The following is a 19,096-nucleotide window of genomic DNA, read 5'->3' on the forward strand; positions in this document are numbered from 1 at the left end:
CTATAAACCAGCAGATCTGGAGGTACAGTTGGATAAATGGCTGTATATTTAGGCTGTATCTGTGCTATAAACCAGCAGATCTGGAGGTACAGTTGGATAAATGGCTGTATATTTAGGCTGTGTCTGTGCTATAAACCAGCAGATCTGGGGGTACAGTTGGATAAATGGCTGTATATTTAGGCTGTATCAGTGCTATAAACCAGCAGATCTGGAGGTACAGTTGGATAAATGGCTGTATATATAGGCTGTATCTGTGCTATAAACCAGCAGATCTGGAGGTACAGTTGGATAATTAGTTGTATATTTAGGCTGTATCTGTGCTATAAACCAGCAGATCTGGAGGTACAGTTGGATAAATGGCTGTATATTAGGCTGTATCTGTGCTATAAACCAGCAGATCTGGAGGTACAGTTGCATAAATGGCTGTATATTTAGGCTGTATCTGTGCTATAAACCAGCAGATCTGGAGATACAGTTGGATAAATGGCTGTATATTTAGGCTGTATCTGTGCTATAAACCAGCAGATCTGGAGGTACAGTTGGATAAATGGCAGTATATTTAGGTTGTATCTGTGCTATAAACCAGCAGGTCTGGAGGTACAGTTGGATAAATGGCGGTATATTAGCCAGTATCTGTGCTATAAACCAGCAGCCACTAGCTGTACACAGAGTGGTGACCATGGACAGCTCACATCCTGCACATACCAGGCTAGTCTCTAATAAGTTCCTCTCTTAGTTGATCAGTTCCCTTCTCTGTTAGCAGGCTGGGACTGGGGAATAAAAGGTGAAGTGGAGCGTGGAGATTGATTTCTGCGCACAATAAACTAAGCAATGCATAGAGTGGAAGGAAGGAGGCTGACAGGAAGTTAGGCTTCGTCACCTCTGGCTGGGCTATTTCTGGAGCTGCGGATCAGCAGAGAGATCATTGAGCGGAAGTGATTGCTGCCGCTGGACCCAGCTGGGCTTCAATTGACCAGTGAAGTGAGACAACATCTCCGGGACATGCTGAAACCAAACTGAGTGAATAAATGCTGCTCTGCCTGCCTGATTGCCCGGCACTCATTCCACCAGAGTTACCGGGACACAGATTGCCCGGCACTCATTCCACCATGCTTACCGGGACACAGATTGCCCGGCGCTCATTTCACCATGCTTACCGGGACACAGATTGCCCGGCGCTCATTCCACCATGCTTCCCGGGACACACAGATCACCCGCCACTGATTCCACCGTGCTTACTCGGCGCTCATTCCACCATACTTACCGGGACACACATCATCCGACAATCATTCCACTATGCTTACCGGGACACACAGATCACCCGGGGCTCATTCCAGCATGCTTACCCGGCGCTCATTCCGCCATACTTACCGGGACACACAGATCATCCGGGGCTCATTCCACCATACTTACCCGGCGCCCATTCCACTATACTTACCGGGACACACAGATCACCCGGCGCTCAGTACTCCATGCTTACGTGGCACTCATTCCACCATATTTACCCGGCGCTCATTCCACCATACTTACCGGGACAAACAGGTCACCAGGCACTCATTCCACCATGCTTACCCGGGACACACAGATAACCCACCACTCATTCCACCATGCTTACCCGGCGCTCATTCCACCATACTTACCGGGACACACAGATCACCCGCCACTCATTCCACTATGATTACCCAGCGCTCATTCCACCATGCTTACCCGGGACACACAGATCACCCGGCACTCATTCCAACATGCTTACCGGGACACACAGATCGCCCGGGGCTCATTCCACCATACTTACCCGGCGCTCATTCCGCCATACTTACCGGGACACACAGATCACCCGGCACTCATTCCACCATGCTTACCGGGCGTTCATTCCACCATACTTACCGGGACACACAGATCACCCGACACTCATAACACTATGCTTCACTCTGCTGTCTTTTCTCAGAGCCACCGGTAAGGCAATGTGTGCACCTCTATTGTCACTACAGCTAGGAGGGACTGGAAGTCCATTCCCACCAGCTAAAACTAGCTAGACAACCCCACCACATCTCACCAACCTCAGGAATGGATGGACAGCCCTCCACCAGCACCCACCTCAAGAACTGACAACCCTCCACCAGCACCCACCTCAGGAATGGACAGCCCTCTATCAGCACCCACACCTCAGGAATGGATGGACAGCCCTCCACCAGCACCCACCTCAGGAATGGACAACCCCACCAGCACCCACCTCAGGAATGGACAACCCTCTATCAGCACCCACCTCAGGAATGGACAACCCTCCACCAGCTCCCACCTCATGGACAACCCTCTATCACCACCCACCTCAGGAATGGACAACCCTCCACCAGCTCCCACCTCATGGACAACCCTCTATCAGCACCCACCTCAGGAATGGACAACCCTCCACCAGCTCCCACCTCATGGACAACCCTCTATCAGCACCCACCTCAGGAATAGACAACCCTCCACCAGCACCCACCTCAGGAATGGACAGCCCTCCACCAGCACCCACCTCAGGAACGGACAACCCTCCACCAGCACCCACCTCAGGAATGGACAGCCCTCCACCAGCACCCACCTCAGGAACGGACAACCCTCCACCAGCACCCACCTCAGTAATGGACAGCCGTCCACCAGCAACCACCTCAGGAATGGACAACCCCATCAGCACCCACCTCATGGATAACCCTCTACCAGCACCCACCTCATGGACAACCCTCTATCAGCACCCACCTCATGGACAGCCCTCTAACAGCACCCACCTCAGGAATGGACAACCCCACCAGCACCCACCTCATGGACAACCCTCTATCAGCACCCACCTCATGGACAACCCTCTACCAGCACCCACCTCATGGACAACCCTCTATCAGCACCCACCTCATGGACAACCCTCTACCAGCACCCACCTCATGGACAACCCTCTACCAGCACCCACCTCATGGACAACCCTCTATCAGCACCCACCTCATGGACAACCCTCCACCAGCACCCACCTCATGGACAACCCTCTACCAGCACCCACCTCATGGACAACCCTCTATCAGCACCCACCTTATGGACAACCCTCTACCAGCACCAACCTCATGGACAACCCCACCAGCACCCACCTCATGGACAACCCTCCACCAGCACCCACCTCATGGACAACCCTCTACCAGCACCCACCTCATGGACAACCCTCTATCAGCACCCACCTTATGGACAACCCTCTACCAGCACCCACCACAGGAATGGACAACCCCACCAGCACCCACCTCAGCAATGGACAACCCCACCATTACCCACCTCAGGAATGGACAGCCCTCCACCAGACCTAGAAATTATTGTTTTTTTTTGCTGTCACAGTAGGCCGTAAAATATTGACAGATCTTACAGGTTTTGGACTGATCCATCTCCTCATGGGGGATTCTCAGGGTTTTCTTTATTTTCAAAAGCATTTGCTGAATGGCAGTTGCTCAATCAGCTACCAGAACAGTGTGCCAGCGAGAAGGGAGGCGGGCTGTCATTTTTATATAGATCCTTTCAACGGAATGCTTTTATAAAGAATAATTTACAATGTTTCCCGATGGCGGTCCTTTACCAGTCCAATAATCCAGGCATATATATTCTGCTTTCTTTCCATCGCTGTCCGAGCCATTGCACACAATGAAGATACGCAGTAAACAATATAATACATTGGGGTTGATTCACTAGGACAAATAGCGTGCCTTACCAGAGCTAGCATGCCTTATCAGAGTTACCGTGCCTTATCAGAGTTAGTGTGCCTTATCAGAGTAGCATAGTGAGCGCTGCAAACTTATTCCTGCTAATTGGCAATGATGAGAGTTCTACTTGTCCTGCCCTGAGCCCCTGCAGGTCCAATCACGTTACAGGGAATTATTCCCGCACTTTGATTGGCCCAATAGGCTGCCTGTCAAGTTTCCTGTCAAGGGACAGGCAGCCTATTGGGCCAATCAGTGCGGGGATAATGTCCTTTAAAGTGATTGGACCCGCAAGGGGCTCAGGGCAGGGTGAGTGGGGATTCATAGCGCTTGCTAGGCTACTCTGATAAGGCACACCAACTCTGATAAGGCACGCTATTTGTTAAAGTGAATCAACCCCATAATATCATAGCTAACATCCTGCCAAGACAAGAATGAGCACCGTGAAGACAAACCCCGAGAACCGACAAGTCACGTCTATGTAATGTTACAGAACATGAAGACTGAACTTACTGGCTGAGGCGTCCCAGAATTTGACTGATCCATCCGCGTGCCTGAGAATAAAGTGTAAACAATGTGACTCCGCAGGAAAGAGGCATAGTGAATATCTGTAACAACAGCAATATATATAGGATGCTACACAGCTAGCAACTTATTATAAAGGTGCCACAGGTCACTCCGCAATGCAGGGGATGCCGGCCCCACCCTAAGGAACAGCTCTCCAACCAATAACGCTAATGTCTTATAAAATAAGCTTTGTACACACACTAGACTGTGGTTGTCAGAAACGAATGACAAACGGTGGGTCTTCCGAGAATAGTTTTACCAAAATGTGTCCCAATAATGGTAAAATACAGCGACTATCAGCCATGCAGACCAAGCCGTTCCGCTGGATCGATTGGGGTGATAATTGATATCAGTCATTTGTAACAAACGACGGCAATCGATCGCTCGATCCATTCAAACTACCCCAGTGTTTCTCACCTCCTGGTCCTCATTTTCGTACTTCCGGTAACAATCTGATCAGAGGACCTCCATTGTCCCGTCGTCGATTTCCAATGTGCGGGGACATTGTTCACTTGTCGCTAAGCATCAGGCATCATTCATTGTCCAATGACTGCAGTGAAGCGTGTGTACAGAGCTTTGCACATTGTGCTATAGGTTGCTTATTGTTCATAATCCTGCCAATGGGGAACAGGACTGCGCAAACTGCGGCCCGCTTCACACGGGCACTCTGCTGGCGTTAACTTGACGGCTGCGGCGCTCACCATTCTGTCTATTCCAACTAATGGACAGAGATCTGTACCGGCCTTTATCAAATCAATTCCCTTACTTTTTATAGAAAGAAAAACTGCTAAAAAAACAAAACTAAAAAAAACTTGCTGAGTTCCTGATCATGTGATTATGCCTACAAGACAGTGCCTGCTGCCATGCATGCTGGGAGACTTGAGCCTCATACAAATGTATAAGGCATGTCACCCAGTAGGGATCGGGGGGACGTTGCAGGGCCAACATTGTACAAAGCCTGTTGCTATGCAGGGGGCCAACTGAGCGTGCCAGTTGGGAGTGAGGTCATGCTGTGGGCGGCGGGAATGGAGAGAACAATGCTCTCGGACCATTCCATCTCATCTCTTTCATTTCCTTTTAAAGGACAAATGTAGTGAGAGGTATGTGGAGGCTGCCATATTTATTTCCCTTTAAGCAATACCAGTTGCCTGGCTGTCCTGCTGATCATCTGCCTCTAATACGTTTAGCCATAGCCCCCGAACAAGCATGCAGCAGAACAGGTGTTTCTGACATTATTGTCAGATCTGACAAGATTAGCTGCATGCTTGTTTCTGGTGTGATTCAGACACTGCGGCAGCCAAATAGGTCACCAGGGCAGCCATGTAACTGGTATTGTTTAAAAGGACATAAATATGGCAGCCTCCATGTCCCTCTGCCTACAGTTGTCTGGCTGTGCTGCTGATGTCTTTGGCTGCAGTAGTGTCTGAAAGTACATGAGTTAGGAACATCCATGCTGGACATATTGCATTAGTCAGTGAGCTGTGTACCGAGTACAGCGCTCCTGTGTGATGTCAGCTCTTCCTTACCCTGTGATGATGATCTCTGGATAGGCTGATGTCCCCAGGTTCCATATTCCTCCTGTGATTGGCCATTCCTGCAGAGTACAGAACAATGTCATCAGAGCAACGTTACATCACTATGTGATACCAGGAGATGTCCCAGAACAGCCCCCTCCCCAATCCACTACAGGAGTCTGGACAAAACATTCTCTATAATCACTGATTGTGGAAAGGCTTATAACACTTTATATTATTCCAAAGTACCAGTTCATGTTATTACATTTATTGGACATTTATACAGCAATCACAATCTAATCCGACCATAATCTAATGTCCTACCATATTATTAGTATGTATTTATATAGCACTGACATCTTCTGCAGCACTTTACAGAGTACATAGTCATGTCACTGACTGTCCTCAGAGGGGCTCACACTCTAATCCTACCATAGTCATAGTCTAATGTCCTACCATATTATTATTATGTATTTATATAGCACTGACCTCTCCTGCAACACATTACAGAGTACATAGTCATGTCACTGACTGTCCTCAGAGGAGCTCGCAATCTAATCCTACCATAGTCATAGTCTAATATCCTACCATATTACTATTATGTATTTATATAGCACTGACATCTTCTGCAGCACATTACAGAGCACATAGTCATGTCACTGACTGTCCTCAGAGGAGCACACACTCTAATCCTACCATAGTCACAGTCTAATGTCCTACCATATTATTATTATGTATTTATATAGCACTGACATCTTCTGCAGCACATTACAGAGTACATAGTCATGTCACTGATTGTCCTCAGAGGAGCTCACAATCTAATCCTACCATAGTCACAGTCTAATGTCCCACCAGAGCTCACAGTCTGTCTGCAGTTAACCATTAAGAATTATTCTGGTAACTTGTGTTCTTTTCATACAAAGTTGGGTTATTTTGGTTGTTTTTGTTTTGTTGGATTTAGAGCAGACATTCTGCATTGCAGCTGTCAGGTGTGGCAGTAATGACAGGATGAGGATCTCACCTCCTGAGCTCACAGCGAGTCGTCAGAATGCTGCCTGCTCTAAATTCTTCCATCCATGTCTAATCTCACCTGTACCCCGCTGCCTGCCACAAAAAAGCTCTTACTGCCGTGTTATTTGCTGATTTTCAAGTGAAAGAGAACATTGATCAGGGCTGAAATAGTACCCGCAACTTTTTATAGTGTTGAAGTGACAGATGTCGCACGTCACAAAGCAGGGAAAAGTGCTACCAAACTTCACTTATGTGCATAACATCAATGATTATCTCACTACAATGGCACCTATTAACCGCTTAAAGAGAACCCGAGGTGGGATTTACTTATGCTAGTGGGGCACAGAGGCTGGTTGTGCACACTAACACCAGCCTCTGTTGCCCCATGGTGTGCCTCCAAGACCCCCTGCGCGCCGCTATACCCCCCGCAGTGCTGGCGACACGCAGCGTGTCGCCAGCACAATGTTTACCTATGCGGTGTCAGTCAGCTCCGCTCCCCCGCCTCCTCTGTATCGGCGCTACCCGTCCGCGTCACTTCCCTCCAATCAGCGGGAGGGAAGGGACACGGGCAGGTAGCGGCGTTGTGGAGGAGGCGGGGGAGCGGCGCTAACAGACAGAAGGTAAACATTGTGGCGACACGCTGCGTGTCGCCAGCACTGCGGGGGGTATAGCGGCGCGCAGGGGGGTCCTGGAGGCACACCATGGGGCCACAGAGGCTGGTGTTAGTGTGCACAACCAGCCTCTGTGCCCCACTAGCACAAGTAAATCCCACCTCGGGTTCTCTTTAAGGACCACAGGCCCGCACCCCCCCTACCCTAAACACCAGGCCATTATTCACAAGAAGGGCCACTGCAGCTTTAAGGCTTCGCTGCAGGGCCGTACAACTCGGCACACAAGTGATCCCCCCCTTTCTTCTCACCAACAGAGCTTTCTGTTGGTGGGGTCTGATCGCTTCCCCAATGTTGTTGTTTTGTTTTTTTCAAATATTTACGTATTATTTTGTAATATTTTTACTTATTGTTTTATTTATTTTGTAATCCCCTCTCCCACAGCCAGCCAATCAGCGTGTCCCCATAGATCACAGCGCTGTACTGTGTTAAAAGACGGAGGTTTTGCCCGTCTAACAGTCTCCGAGCAGCGATCGCCGCTGGGAGACTGAAGGCGGAGCTCCATCAACTAAGCGGGGATGCGCGCGCATCGGCATGCGTGATTTCCCGCAAACCATGCCCCCAAGGACCTTACGGTGATAGGCGGTCTTGGGGCTGCCGCCGCGCAGTCAGCGAGTGGTTAACAGATATACCAATTATATGCGTAAGAGTAAAAGTGTTGCCCCCCCATCCCCTGTGTGTAGTGTAAAAGTCTGACTTGTCTGCCATGTGACTCCTGACCTCCTCCGGTGTCCACCAACACCACGAGCGGTGACGCCAAACACCGGAAGAGTCCTGAGGCAGAGAGGTGAGACTTTACCGAGCACGGACGCCGGGGGGACCACTGACACCTGGGGGGCAGCCAGGCAGGCGGCAGAGGCAGCAGGACAATACCCGATAAGTCTATTGGAAATTGGTGTGTAGTGTGTGATTAGGCAACAGATCCCTCTGTGATTAGAATCGAACAGGAAGCGATCTGCCATGTAGCGCCTGAATTGGGCGCCGCTATAGCCTGTGCAGCTGTAATATGTATTCCAGCGACTGCCGGACCCCGACTTACCTCTCCTTCCAAGTCGCTGCGACTCGGAGGGGAAATAGCAATTAACGCCGGCTGGAATTTCACCAGCAGCAGGATGAGGCCTGGAAGCCACTGATGAGCTGTGGAGGGCTGATGAGCCAACCTCAAGGTCCACATATCTACTCCAGCAATATTATTCCTTAATGATAAACAGCAGTGGTTATTATGTGTTCCCGGCCTCCCATGCTGTTACAATGATATATATATTTACCATCACTATTGGCTCTGCGGTTCTCGGATATCAGTTCCCTGGCTACTGGCACTGGTGTTGTCCAATCAGGCACTGCGCTTCATCCAGGGACGTTACAGGTCTGTACAGTGTTCCAGGGGCGTAACAATAGACCCTGCAAGAGATGCCTCCTCCACAGGGGGCCCGACGGGGCTAAAAGTTTGAGAGACTGACAACTAAGGGCATGGAGAGAAAATGTATTCTGCTCTTGTACCATTGTTATATTGACTGCATGTGTCCACCACACAGATAAGGAATCATACACACTTTGGAATTTGTACACTGTCCCTGCTTCCTAGGGTTCGTAAAAAACATCTGTCTCACACTGCAGCAAAGTTCTGATGACTTCATGTACAAGGTTACAAACAAAAGAGTCACAGGTTGAAAAAAGGTTGTAGACTGGCCCTTATTCAGCAATCCCTCAGGAGAGATTCCTAGATTATTATCACACACAGGCTTATGGTGTCTGATTACGGACACAGTGGAGTGGGTAAGATTGATGTCTGACCTTTGCTGCCTCATTGAGAGTTTGTTGTCTCATACTGAGTCCAAGATCCTGTAGTAACAGTATCAATCAGTGACATTCTGAATGTTTTGCCACAGTTACAGTGAATATTATACCTTACGTTCAGCATGTCATTGTTGTCCCTCCATATAGCATGTGCTCTCATGTAGTAAAATAATACAGCTGTGTGTGTATGTATGTACTGGGAGCAGAGCTGCGACGAGGAACTTGTCGGGCTGCAAGGGGCTGGAGGAAGCCCTGGGTAAGTAGATCTGGGGGTAGCATAGATTACCTGACATAAGTGTTTTTATATGCATGGGGAAAACACATTGGTCCTCAGTTTTACTGTGCAGAAAGTGAGGGAGGTGGGGGGCCCCATCCAAAGTTTTGCAGGGGGGCCCAGTGATGTCCAGTTACGCCCCTGCAGTGTTCTGATGCTTTGTATATAACTGTCCCATCATGCTCTGCTCTCTCTCCATGCAAAACTCATTACAATATAACAGGAAGCCCATTGCTAATACTGAATAAGGACATACATCATTTCAGGTGGTCCCAATTCACACAATGCAATGGCTTCTGGTGCAGGGAGGTAAGGTTAGTGCTTAAAGGAAACCTAAACTGAAAAAAATGAGTTTCACTTACCTGGGGCATCTCCCAGCCCCATGCAGCCACCCTGTGCCCTCGCAGTCACTCATGGCTCTTCCAGTCCCCCGCCGCCAGCTAGTTTCGTTTTTGCAGACTGGGAGTCGGCCGGCCGCCATGCGTACCTTTTTACGCATCCCGCTGGTGCAGGAAGCTATCGCAGACATTAACACGTACATTTTTACGTGTTACGGGTGCAGTGCGTAAAATGCTGGCAGCGGGGGACTGGAAGAGCCACGAGTGACTGCGAGGGCACAGGGTGGCTGCAGGGGGCTCAGCGGGGGACCGGAAGAGCCATGAGTGACTGCGAGGGCACAGGGTGGCTGCAGGGGGCTCAGCGGGGGACCGGAAGAGCCATGAGTGACTGCGAGGGCACAGGGTGGCTGCAGGGGGCTGGGAGAAGCCCCAGGTAAGTGAAACTCTTATTTTTTTGGGTTTAGGTTTCCTTTAAAGATCTGGTGTACGCTACATGAATACATATGATTTGGTAGGGCATTAGACTATGACTATGGTACGATTAGATTGTGAGCTCCTCTGAGGACAGTCAGTGACATGACTATGTACTCTGTAATGTGCTGCAGAAGATGTCAGTGCTATATAAATACATAATAATAATATGGTAGGACATTAGACTATGACTATGGTAGGATTAGATTGTGAGCTCCTCTGAGGACAGTCAGTGACATGACTATGTACTCTGTAATGTGCTGCAGGAGATGTCAGTGCTATATAAATACATAATAATAATAATATGGTAGGGCATTAGACTATGACTTTAGTACGATTAGATTGTGAGCTCCTCTGAGGACAGTCAGTGACATGACTATGTACTCTGTAAAGTGCTGCAGAAGATGTCAGTGCTATATAAATACATAATAATAATAATATGGTAGGACATTAGACTATGGCTATGGTAGGATTAGAGTGTGAGCTCCTCTGAGGACAGTCAGTGACATGACTATGTACTCTGTAATGTGCTGCAGAAGATGTCAGTGCTATATAAATACATAATAATAATATGGTAGGACATTAGACTATGACTATGGTAGGATTAGAGTGTGAGCTCCTCTGAGGACAGTCAGTGACATGACTATGTACTCTGTAATGTGCTGCAGGAGATGTCAGTGCTATATAAATACATAATAATAATATGGTAGGACATTAGACTATGACTATGGTAGGATTAGAGTGTGAGCTCCTCTGAGGACAGTCAGTGACATGACTATGTACTCTGTAATGTGCTGCAGGAGATGTCAGTGCTATATAAATACATAATAATAATATGGTAGGACATTAGACTATGACTATGGTAGGATTAGAGTGTGAGATCCTCTGAGGACAGTCAGTGACATGAATATGTACTCTGTAATGTGCTGCAGAAGATGTCAGTACTATATAAATACATAATAATAATATGGTAGGACATTAGGCTATGACTATGGTAGGATTAGAGTGTGAGCTCCTCTGAGGACAGTCAGTGACATGACTATGTACTCTGTAAAGTGCTGCAGAAGATGTCAGTGCTGTATAAATACATAATAATAATATGGTAGGACATTATACTATGACTATGGTAGGATTAGACTGTGAGCTCCTCTGAGGACAGTCAGTGACATGGCTATGTACTCTGTAAAGTGCTGCAGAAGATGTCAGTGCTATATAAATACATAATAATAATATGGTAGGACATTACACTATGACCATGGTAGGAATTAGATTGTGAGCTCCTCTGAGGACAGTCTGTGACATGACTATGTACTCTGTAATGTTCTGCAGAAGATGTCAGTGCTATATAAATACATAATAATAATATGGTAGGACATTACACTATGACTATGGTAGGATTAGAGTGTGAGCTCCTCTGAGGACAGTCAGTAACATGACTATGTACTCTGCAAAGTACTGCAGAAGAGGTCAGTACTATATAAATACATAATAATAATATGGTAGGACATTAGACTATGACTATGGTAGGATTAGATTGTGAGCTCCTCTGAGGACAGTCAGTGACATGACTATGTACTCTGTAATGTGCTGCAGGAGATGTCAGTGCTATATAAATACATAATAATAATATGGTAGGACATTACACTATGATTATGGTAGGGATTAGATTGTGAGCTCCTCTGAGAACAGCCAATGACATGACTATGTACTCTGTAAAGTGCTGCAGAAGATGTCAGTGCTATATAAATACATAATAATAATATGGTAGGACATTACACTATGACCATGGTAGGAATTAGATTGTGAGCTCCTCTGAGGACAGTCTGTGACATGACTATGTACTCTGTGAAGTGCTGCAGCGGTAACAGTGCACAGTACATGGATAAGTATTACAATCTTCAGAACACAGTAAGGGAACTTGATCAGTCAACTGGTTAAGATAAAAAGAGGTGTTTTGGGTAAAAAGCATTGAAAGTGACGTATTACTATTTAAAGGAAGCAGACAGCCCTGCTCAGGCAGGTGATAGGACAACACAAGGAGGATAGAGTCTCTGGGAAATGTTACCTTGTTGCAGTAGCCTTGTTTTTTGTGCTTGGCTCCCACAGAATAGAGAACTGGGATCAGGTCAGGAGGACAGTCAGCGTAATACTCAGTGCAGGTCACCGGGGACTCGTGGATGTCCATGGAGTACGGGTTCTCAAAGATCGGAAAACTGGCACAAAGGGTTAGTTGGTTAGTCACACGGTTAGTAGTAGTTAGTATACAGAGAGGATTAATTGATAATACCTGAGTCTTTTCAACAATTTGTTAGTTATAGGAAGGTTTACTCAAAGGACCTCTGTCGCGAAAATCTTTAAATGTAAAATACATGTTATATGCCTTGTAAGGGTTTTTTCACCTTCCTCTGGATCAGCAGGGATATGTGAGGGAGCAGGCTGGTGTTGTGCCTTCCTCTGGATCAGCAGGGATATGTGAGGGGGCAGGCTGGTGTTGTGCCTTCCTCTGGATCAGCAGAGATATGTGAGGGAGCAGGCTGGTGTTGTGCCTTCCTCTGGATCAGCAGGGATATGTGAGGGTGCAGGCTGGTGTTGTGGCTTCCTCTGGATCAGCAGGGATAGGTGAGGGAGCAGGGTGGTGTTGTGCCTTCCTCTGGATCAGCAAGGATATGTGAGGGTGCAGGCTGGTGTTGTGCCTTCCTCTGGATCAGCAGAGATATGTGAAGGAGCAGGCTGGTGTTGTGCCTTCCTCTGGATCAGCAGGGATATGTGAGGGAGCAGGCTGGTGTTGTGCCTTCCTCTGGATCAGCAGGGATATGTGAAGATGCAGGCTGGCGTTGTGCCTTCCTCTGGATCAGCAGGGAGATGTGAGGGAGCAGGCTGGTGTTGTGCCTTCCTCTGGATCAACAGGGGTATGTGAGGGTGCAGGCTGGTGTTGTGCCTTCCTCTGGCTCAGCAGTGATATGTGAGGGTGCAGGCTGGGGTTGTGCCTTCCTCTGGATCAGCAGGGATATGTGAGGGTGCAGGCTGGTCTTGTACCTTCATCTGGATCAGCAGGGATATGTGAGGGAGCAGGCTGGTGTTGTGCCTTCCTCTGGATCAGCAGGGATATGTGAGGGAGCAGGCTGGTGTTGTACCTTCCTCTGGATCAGCAGGGATATGTGAAGGAGCAGGCTGGTGTTGTGCCTTCCTCTGGATCAGCAGGGATATGTGAAGGAGCAGGCTGGTGTTGTACCTTCCTCTGGATCAGCAGGGATATGTGAGGGAGCAGGCTGGTGTTGTGCCTTCCTCTGGAACAGCAGGGATATGTGAGGGAGCAGGCTGTTGTTGTGCCTTCCTCTGGATCAACAGGGATGTGTGAGGGTGCAGGCTGGTGTTGTGCCTTCCTCTGGCTCAGCAGGGATATGTGAGGGTGCAGGCTGGTGTTGTGCCTTCCTCTGGCTCAGCAGGGATATGTGAGGGAGCAGGCTGGTGTTGTGCCTTCCTCTGGATCAGCAGGGATATGTGAGGGGGCAGGCTGGTGTTGTACCTTCCTCTGGATCAGCAGGGATATGTGAGGGAGCAGGCTGGTGTTGTATCTTCCTCTGGATCAGCAGGGAGATGTGAGGGAGCAGGCTGGTGTTGTGCCTTCCTCTGGATCAGCAGGGATATGTGAGGGGGCAGGCTGGTGTTGTGCCTTCCTCTGGATCAGCAGGGATATGTGAGGGAGCAGGCTGGTGTTGTGCCTTCCTCTGGATCAGCAGGGATATGTGAGTGAGCAGGCTGGTGTTGTGCCTTCCTCTGGATCAGCAGGGATGTGTGAGGGGGCAGGCTGGTGTTGTGCCTTCCTCTGGGTCAGCAGGGATATGTGAGGGGGCAGGCTGGTGTTGTGCCTTCCTCTGGATCAGCAGGGATATGTGAGGGTGCAGGCTGGTGTTGTGCCTTCCTCTGGATCAGCAGGGATATGTGAGGGTGCAGGCTGGTGTTGTGCCTTCCTCTGGATCAGCAGGGATATGTGAGGGAGCAGGCTGGTGTTGTGCCTTCCTCTGGATCAGCAGGGATATGTGAGGGTGCAGGCTGGTGTTGTGCCTTCTTAGGGATCAGCAGGGATATGTGAGGGAGCAGGCTGGTGTTGTGCCTTCCTCTGGGTCAGCAGGGATATGTGAGGGGGCAGGGTGGTGTACCTTCCTCTGGATCAGCAGGAATATGTGAGGGTGCAGGCTGGTGTTGTGCCTTCCTCTGGATCAGCAGGGATATGTGAGGGTGCAGGCTGGTGTTGTGCCTTCCTCTGGATCAGCAGGGATATGTGAGGGAGCAGGCTGGTGTTGTACCTTCCTCTGGATCAGCAGGGATATGTGAGGGAGCAGGCTGGTGTTGTACCTTCCTCTGGATCAGCAGGGATATGTGAGGGAGCAGGCTGGTGTTGTGCCTTCCTCTGGATCAGCAGGGATATGTGAAGGAGCAGGCTGGTGTTGTACCTTCCTCTGGATCAGCAGGGATATGTGAGGGAGCAGGCTGGTGTTGTGCCTTCCTCTGGAACAGCAGGGATATGTGAGGGAGCAGGCTGTTGTTGTGCCTTCCTCTGGATCAACAGGGATGTGTGAGGGTGCAGGCTGGTGTTGTGCCTTCCTCTGGCTCAGCAGAGATATGTGAGGGTGCAGGCTGGTGTTGTGCCTTCCTCTGTCTCAGCAGGGATATGTGAGGGAGCAGGCTGGTGTTGTGCCTTCCTCTGGATCAGCAGGGATATGTGAGGGGGCAGGCTGGTGTTGTACCTTCCTCTGGATCAGCAGGGATATGTGAGGGAGCAGGCTGGTGTTGTATCTTCCTCTGGATCAGCAGGGAGATGTGAGGGAGCAGGCTGGTGTTGTGCCTTCCTCTGGATCAGCAGGGATATGTGAGGGGGCAGGCTGGTGTTGTGCCTTCCTCTGGATCAGCAGGGATATGTGAGGGAGCAGGCTGGTGTTGTGCCTTCCTCTGGATCAGCAGGGATATGTGAGTGAGCAGGCTGGTGTTGTGCCTTCCTCTGGATCAGCAGGGATGTGTGAGGGGGCAGGCTGGTGTTGTGCCTTCCTCTGGGTCAGCAGGGATATGTGAGGGGGCAGGCTGGTGTTGTGCCTTCCTCTGGATCAGCAGGGATATGTGAGGGTGCAGGCTGGTGTTGTGCCTTCCTCTGGATCAGCAGGGATATGTGAGGGTGCAGGCTGGTGTTGTGCCTTCCTCTGGATCAGCAGGGATATGTGAGGGAGCAGGCTGGTGTTGTGCCTTCCTCTGGATCAGCAGGGATATGTGAGGGTGCAGGCTGGTGTTGTGCCTTCTTAGGGATCAGCAGGGATATGTGAGGGAGCAGGCTGGTGTTGTGCCTTCCTCTGGGTCAGCAGGGATATGTGAGGGGGCAGGCTGGTGTACCTTCCTCTGGATCAGCAGGAATATGTGAGGGTGCAGGCTGGTGTTGTGCCTTCCTCTGGATCAGCAGGGATATGTGAGGGTGCAGGCTGGTGTTGTGCCTTCCTCTGGATCAGCAGGGATATGTGAGGGAGCAGGCTGGTGTTGTACCTTCCTCTGGATCAGCAGGGATATGTGAGGGAGCAGGCTGGTGCTGTGCCTTCCTCTGGATCAATTCAGCAGGGATATGTGAAGGAGCAGGCTGGTGTTGTACCTTCCTCTGGATCAGCAGGGATATGTGAGGGAGCAGGCTGGTGTTGTGCCTTCCTCTGGAACAGCAGGGATATGTGAGGGAGCAGGCTGTTGTTGTGCCTTCCTCTGGATCAACAGGGATGTGTGAGGGTGCAGGCTGGTGTTGTGCCTTCCTCTGGCTCAGCAGGGATATGTGAGGGTGCAGGCTGGTGTTGTGCCTTCCTCTGGCTCAGCAGGGATATGTGAGGGTGCAGGCTGGTGTTGTGCCTTCCTCTGGATCAGCAGGGATATGTGAGGATGCAGGCTGGTGTTGTGCCTTCCTCTGGATCAGCAGGGAGATGTGAGGGAGCAGGCTGGTGTTGTATCTTCCTCTAGATCAGCAGGGAGATGTGAGGGAGCAGGCTGGTGTTGTGCCTTCCTCTGGATCAGCAGGGATATGTGAGGGGGCAGGCTGGTGTTGTACCTTCCTCTGGATCAGCAGGGATATGTGAGGGAGCAGGCTGGTGTTGTGCCTTCCTCTGGATCAGCAGGGATATGTGAGGGAGCAGGCTGGTGTTGTTTCTTCCTCTGGATCAGCAGGGATATGTGAGTGAGCAGGCTGGTGTTGTGCCTTCCTCTGGATCAGCAGGGATAGGTGAGGGTGCAGGTTGGTGTTGTGCCTTCCTCAGGATCAGCAGGGATATGTGAGGGAGCAGGCTGGTGTTGTACCTTCCTCTGGATCAGCAGGGATATGTGAGGGAGCAGGCTGGTGTTGTGCCTTCCTCTGGATCAGCAGGGATATGTGAGGGGGCAGGCTGGTGTTGTGCCTTCCTCTGGATCAGCAGGGATATGTGAGGGAGCAGGGTGGTGTTGTGCCTTCCTCTGGATCAGCAAGGATATGTGAGGGTGCAGGCTGGTGTTGTGCCTTCCTCTGGATCAGCAGAGATATGTGAGGGAGCAGGCTGGTGTTGTGCCTTCCTCTGGATCAGCAGGGATATGTGAGGGAGCAGGCTGGTGTTGTGCCTTCCTCTGGATCAGCAGGGATATGTGAGGATGCAGGCTGGCGTTGTTCCTTCCTCTGGATCAGCAGGGAGATGTGAGGGAGCAGGCTGGTGTTGTGCCTTCCTCTGGATCAACAGGGGTATGTGAGGGTGCAGGCTGGTGTTGTGCCTTCCTCTGGCTCAGCAGTGATATGTGAGGGTGCAGGCTGGGGTTGTGCCTTCCTCTGGATCAGCAGGGATATGTGAGGGTGCAGGCTGGTCTTGTACCTTCCTCTGGATCAGCAGGGATATGTGAGGGAGCAGGCTGGTGTTGTGCCTTCCTCTGGATCAGCAGGGATATGTGAGGGAGCAGGCTGGTGTTGTACCTTCCTCTGGATCAGCAGGGATATGTGAGGGAGCAGGTTGGTGTTGTGCCTTCCTCTGGATCAGCAGGGATATGTGAAGGAGCAGGCTGGTGTTGTACCTTCCTCTGGATCAGCAGGGATATGTGAGGGAGCAGGCTGGTGTTGTGCCTTCCTCTGGAACAGCAGGGATATGTGAGGGAGCAGGCTGTTGTTGTGCCTTCCTCTGGATCAACAGGGATGTGTGAGGGTGCAGGGTGGTGTTGTGCCTTCCTCTGGCTCAGCAGGGATATGTGAGGGTGCAGGCTGGTGTTGTGCCTTCCTCTGGCTCAGCAGGGATATGTGAGGGAGCAGGCTGGTGTTGTGCCTTCCTCTGGATCAGCAGGGATATGTGAGGGGGCAGGCTGGTGTTGTACCTTCCTCTGGATCAGCAGGGATATGTGAGGGAGCAGGCTGGTGTTGTATCTTCCTCTGGATCAGCAGGGAGATGTGAGGGAGCAGGCTGGTGTTGTGCCTTCCTCTGGATCAACAGGGGTATGTGAGGGTGCAGGCTGGTGTTGTGCCTTCCTCTGGCTCAGCAGTGATATGTGAGGGTGCAGGCTGGGGTTGTGCCTTCCTCTGGATCAGCAGGGATATGTGAGGGTGCAGGCTGGTCTTGTACCTTCCTCTGGATCAGCAGGGATATGTGAGGGAGCAGGCTGGTGTTGTGCCTTCCTCTGGATCAGCAGGGATATGTGAGGGAGCAGGCTGGTGTTGTACCTTCCTCTGGATCAGCAGGGATATGTGAGGGAGCAGGTTGGTGTTGTGCCTTCCTCTGGATCAGCAGGGATATGTGAAGGAGCAGGCTGGTGTTGTACCTTCCTCTGGATCAGCAGGGATATGTGAGGGAGCAGGCTGGTGTTGTGCCTTCCTCTGGAACAGCAGGGATATGTGAGGGAGCAGGCTGTTGTTGTGCCTTCCTCTGGATCAACAGGGATGTGTGAGGGTGCAGGCTGGTGTTGTGCCTTCCTCTGGCTCAGCAGGGATATGTGAGGGTGCAGGCTGGTGTTGTGCCTTCCTCTGGCTCAGCAGGGATATGTGAGGGAGCAGGCTGGTGTTGTGCCTTCCTCTGGATCAGCAGGGATATGTGAGGGGGCAGGCTGGTGTTGTACCTTCCTCTGGATCAGCAGGGATATGTGAGGGAGCAGGCTGGTGTTGTATCTTCCTCTGGATCAGCAGGGAGATGTGAGGGAGCAGGCTGGTGTTGTGCCTTCCTCTGGATCAGCAGGGATATGTGAGGGGGCAGGCTGGTGTTGTGCCTTCCTCTGGATCAGCAGGGATATGTGAGGGAGCAGGCTGGTGTTGTGCCTTCCTCTGGATCAGCAGGGATATGTGAGTGAGCAGGCTGGTGTTGTGCCTTCCTCTGGATCAGCAGGGATGTGTGAGGGGGCAGGCTGGTGTTGTGCCTTCCTCTGGGTCAGCAGGGATATGTGAGGGGGCAGGCTGGTGTTGTGCCTTCCTCTGGATCAGCAGGGATATGTGAGGGTGCAGGCTGGTGTTGTGCCTTCCTCTGGATCAGCAGGGATATGTGAGGGTGCAGGCTGGTGTTGTGCCTTCCTCTGGATCAGCAGGGATATGTGAGGGAGCAGGCTGGTGTTGTGCCTTCCTCTGGATCAGCAGGGATATGTGAGGGTGCAGGCTGGTGTTGTGCCTTCTTAGGGATCAGCAGGGATATGTGAGGGAGCAGGCTGGTGTTGTGCCTTCCTCTGGGTCAGCAGGGATATGTGAGGGGGCAGGCTGGTGTACCTTCCTCTGGATCAGCAGGAATATGTGAGGGGG

The 19,096-nt window shown here is 50.6% G+C and overlaps 1 protein-coding gene across 6 annotated transcripts in view; it reads right to left on the bottom strand.

Moving 5' to 3' along the window:
* Nucleotides 1-19,096, bottom strand: part of STXBP5L (syntaxin binding protein 5L) — a 376,217-nt gene that overhangs the window by 117,407 nt on the left and 239,714 nt on the right. For all 6 annotated transcript variants that reach the window (XM_068270954.1, XM_068270953.1, XM_068270957.1 and 3 more), the window contains exons 12-14: nt 12,413-12,560; nt 5,801-5,868; nt 4,221-4,261 (exon numbers count right to left, since the gene is read on the bottom strand). In XM_068270954.1, coding sequence (XP_068127055.1) covers nt 4,221-4,261; nt 5,801-5,868; nt 12,413-12,560 — 257 coding nt within the window. The remainder of the gene's footprint in view (nt 1-4,220; nt 4,262-5,800; nt 5,869-12,412; nt 12,561-19,096) is intronic.

The sequence above is a fragment of the Hyperolius riggenbachi genome, chromosome 2 (assembly GCF_040937935.1).
Source record: "Hyperolius riggenbachi isolate aHypRig1 chromosome 2, aHypRig1.pri, whole genome shotgun sequence".
NCBI classification, from domain to species: domain Eukaryota; kingdom Metazoa; phylum Chordata; class Amphibia; order Anura; family Hyperoliidae; genus Hyperolius; species Hyperolius riggenbachi.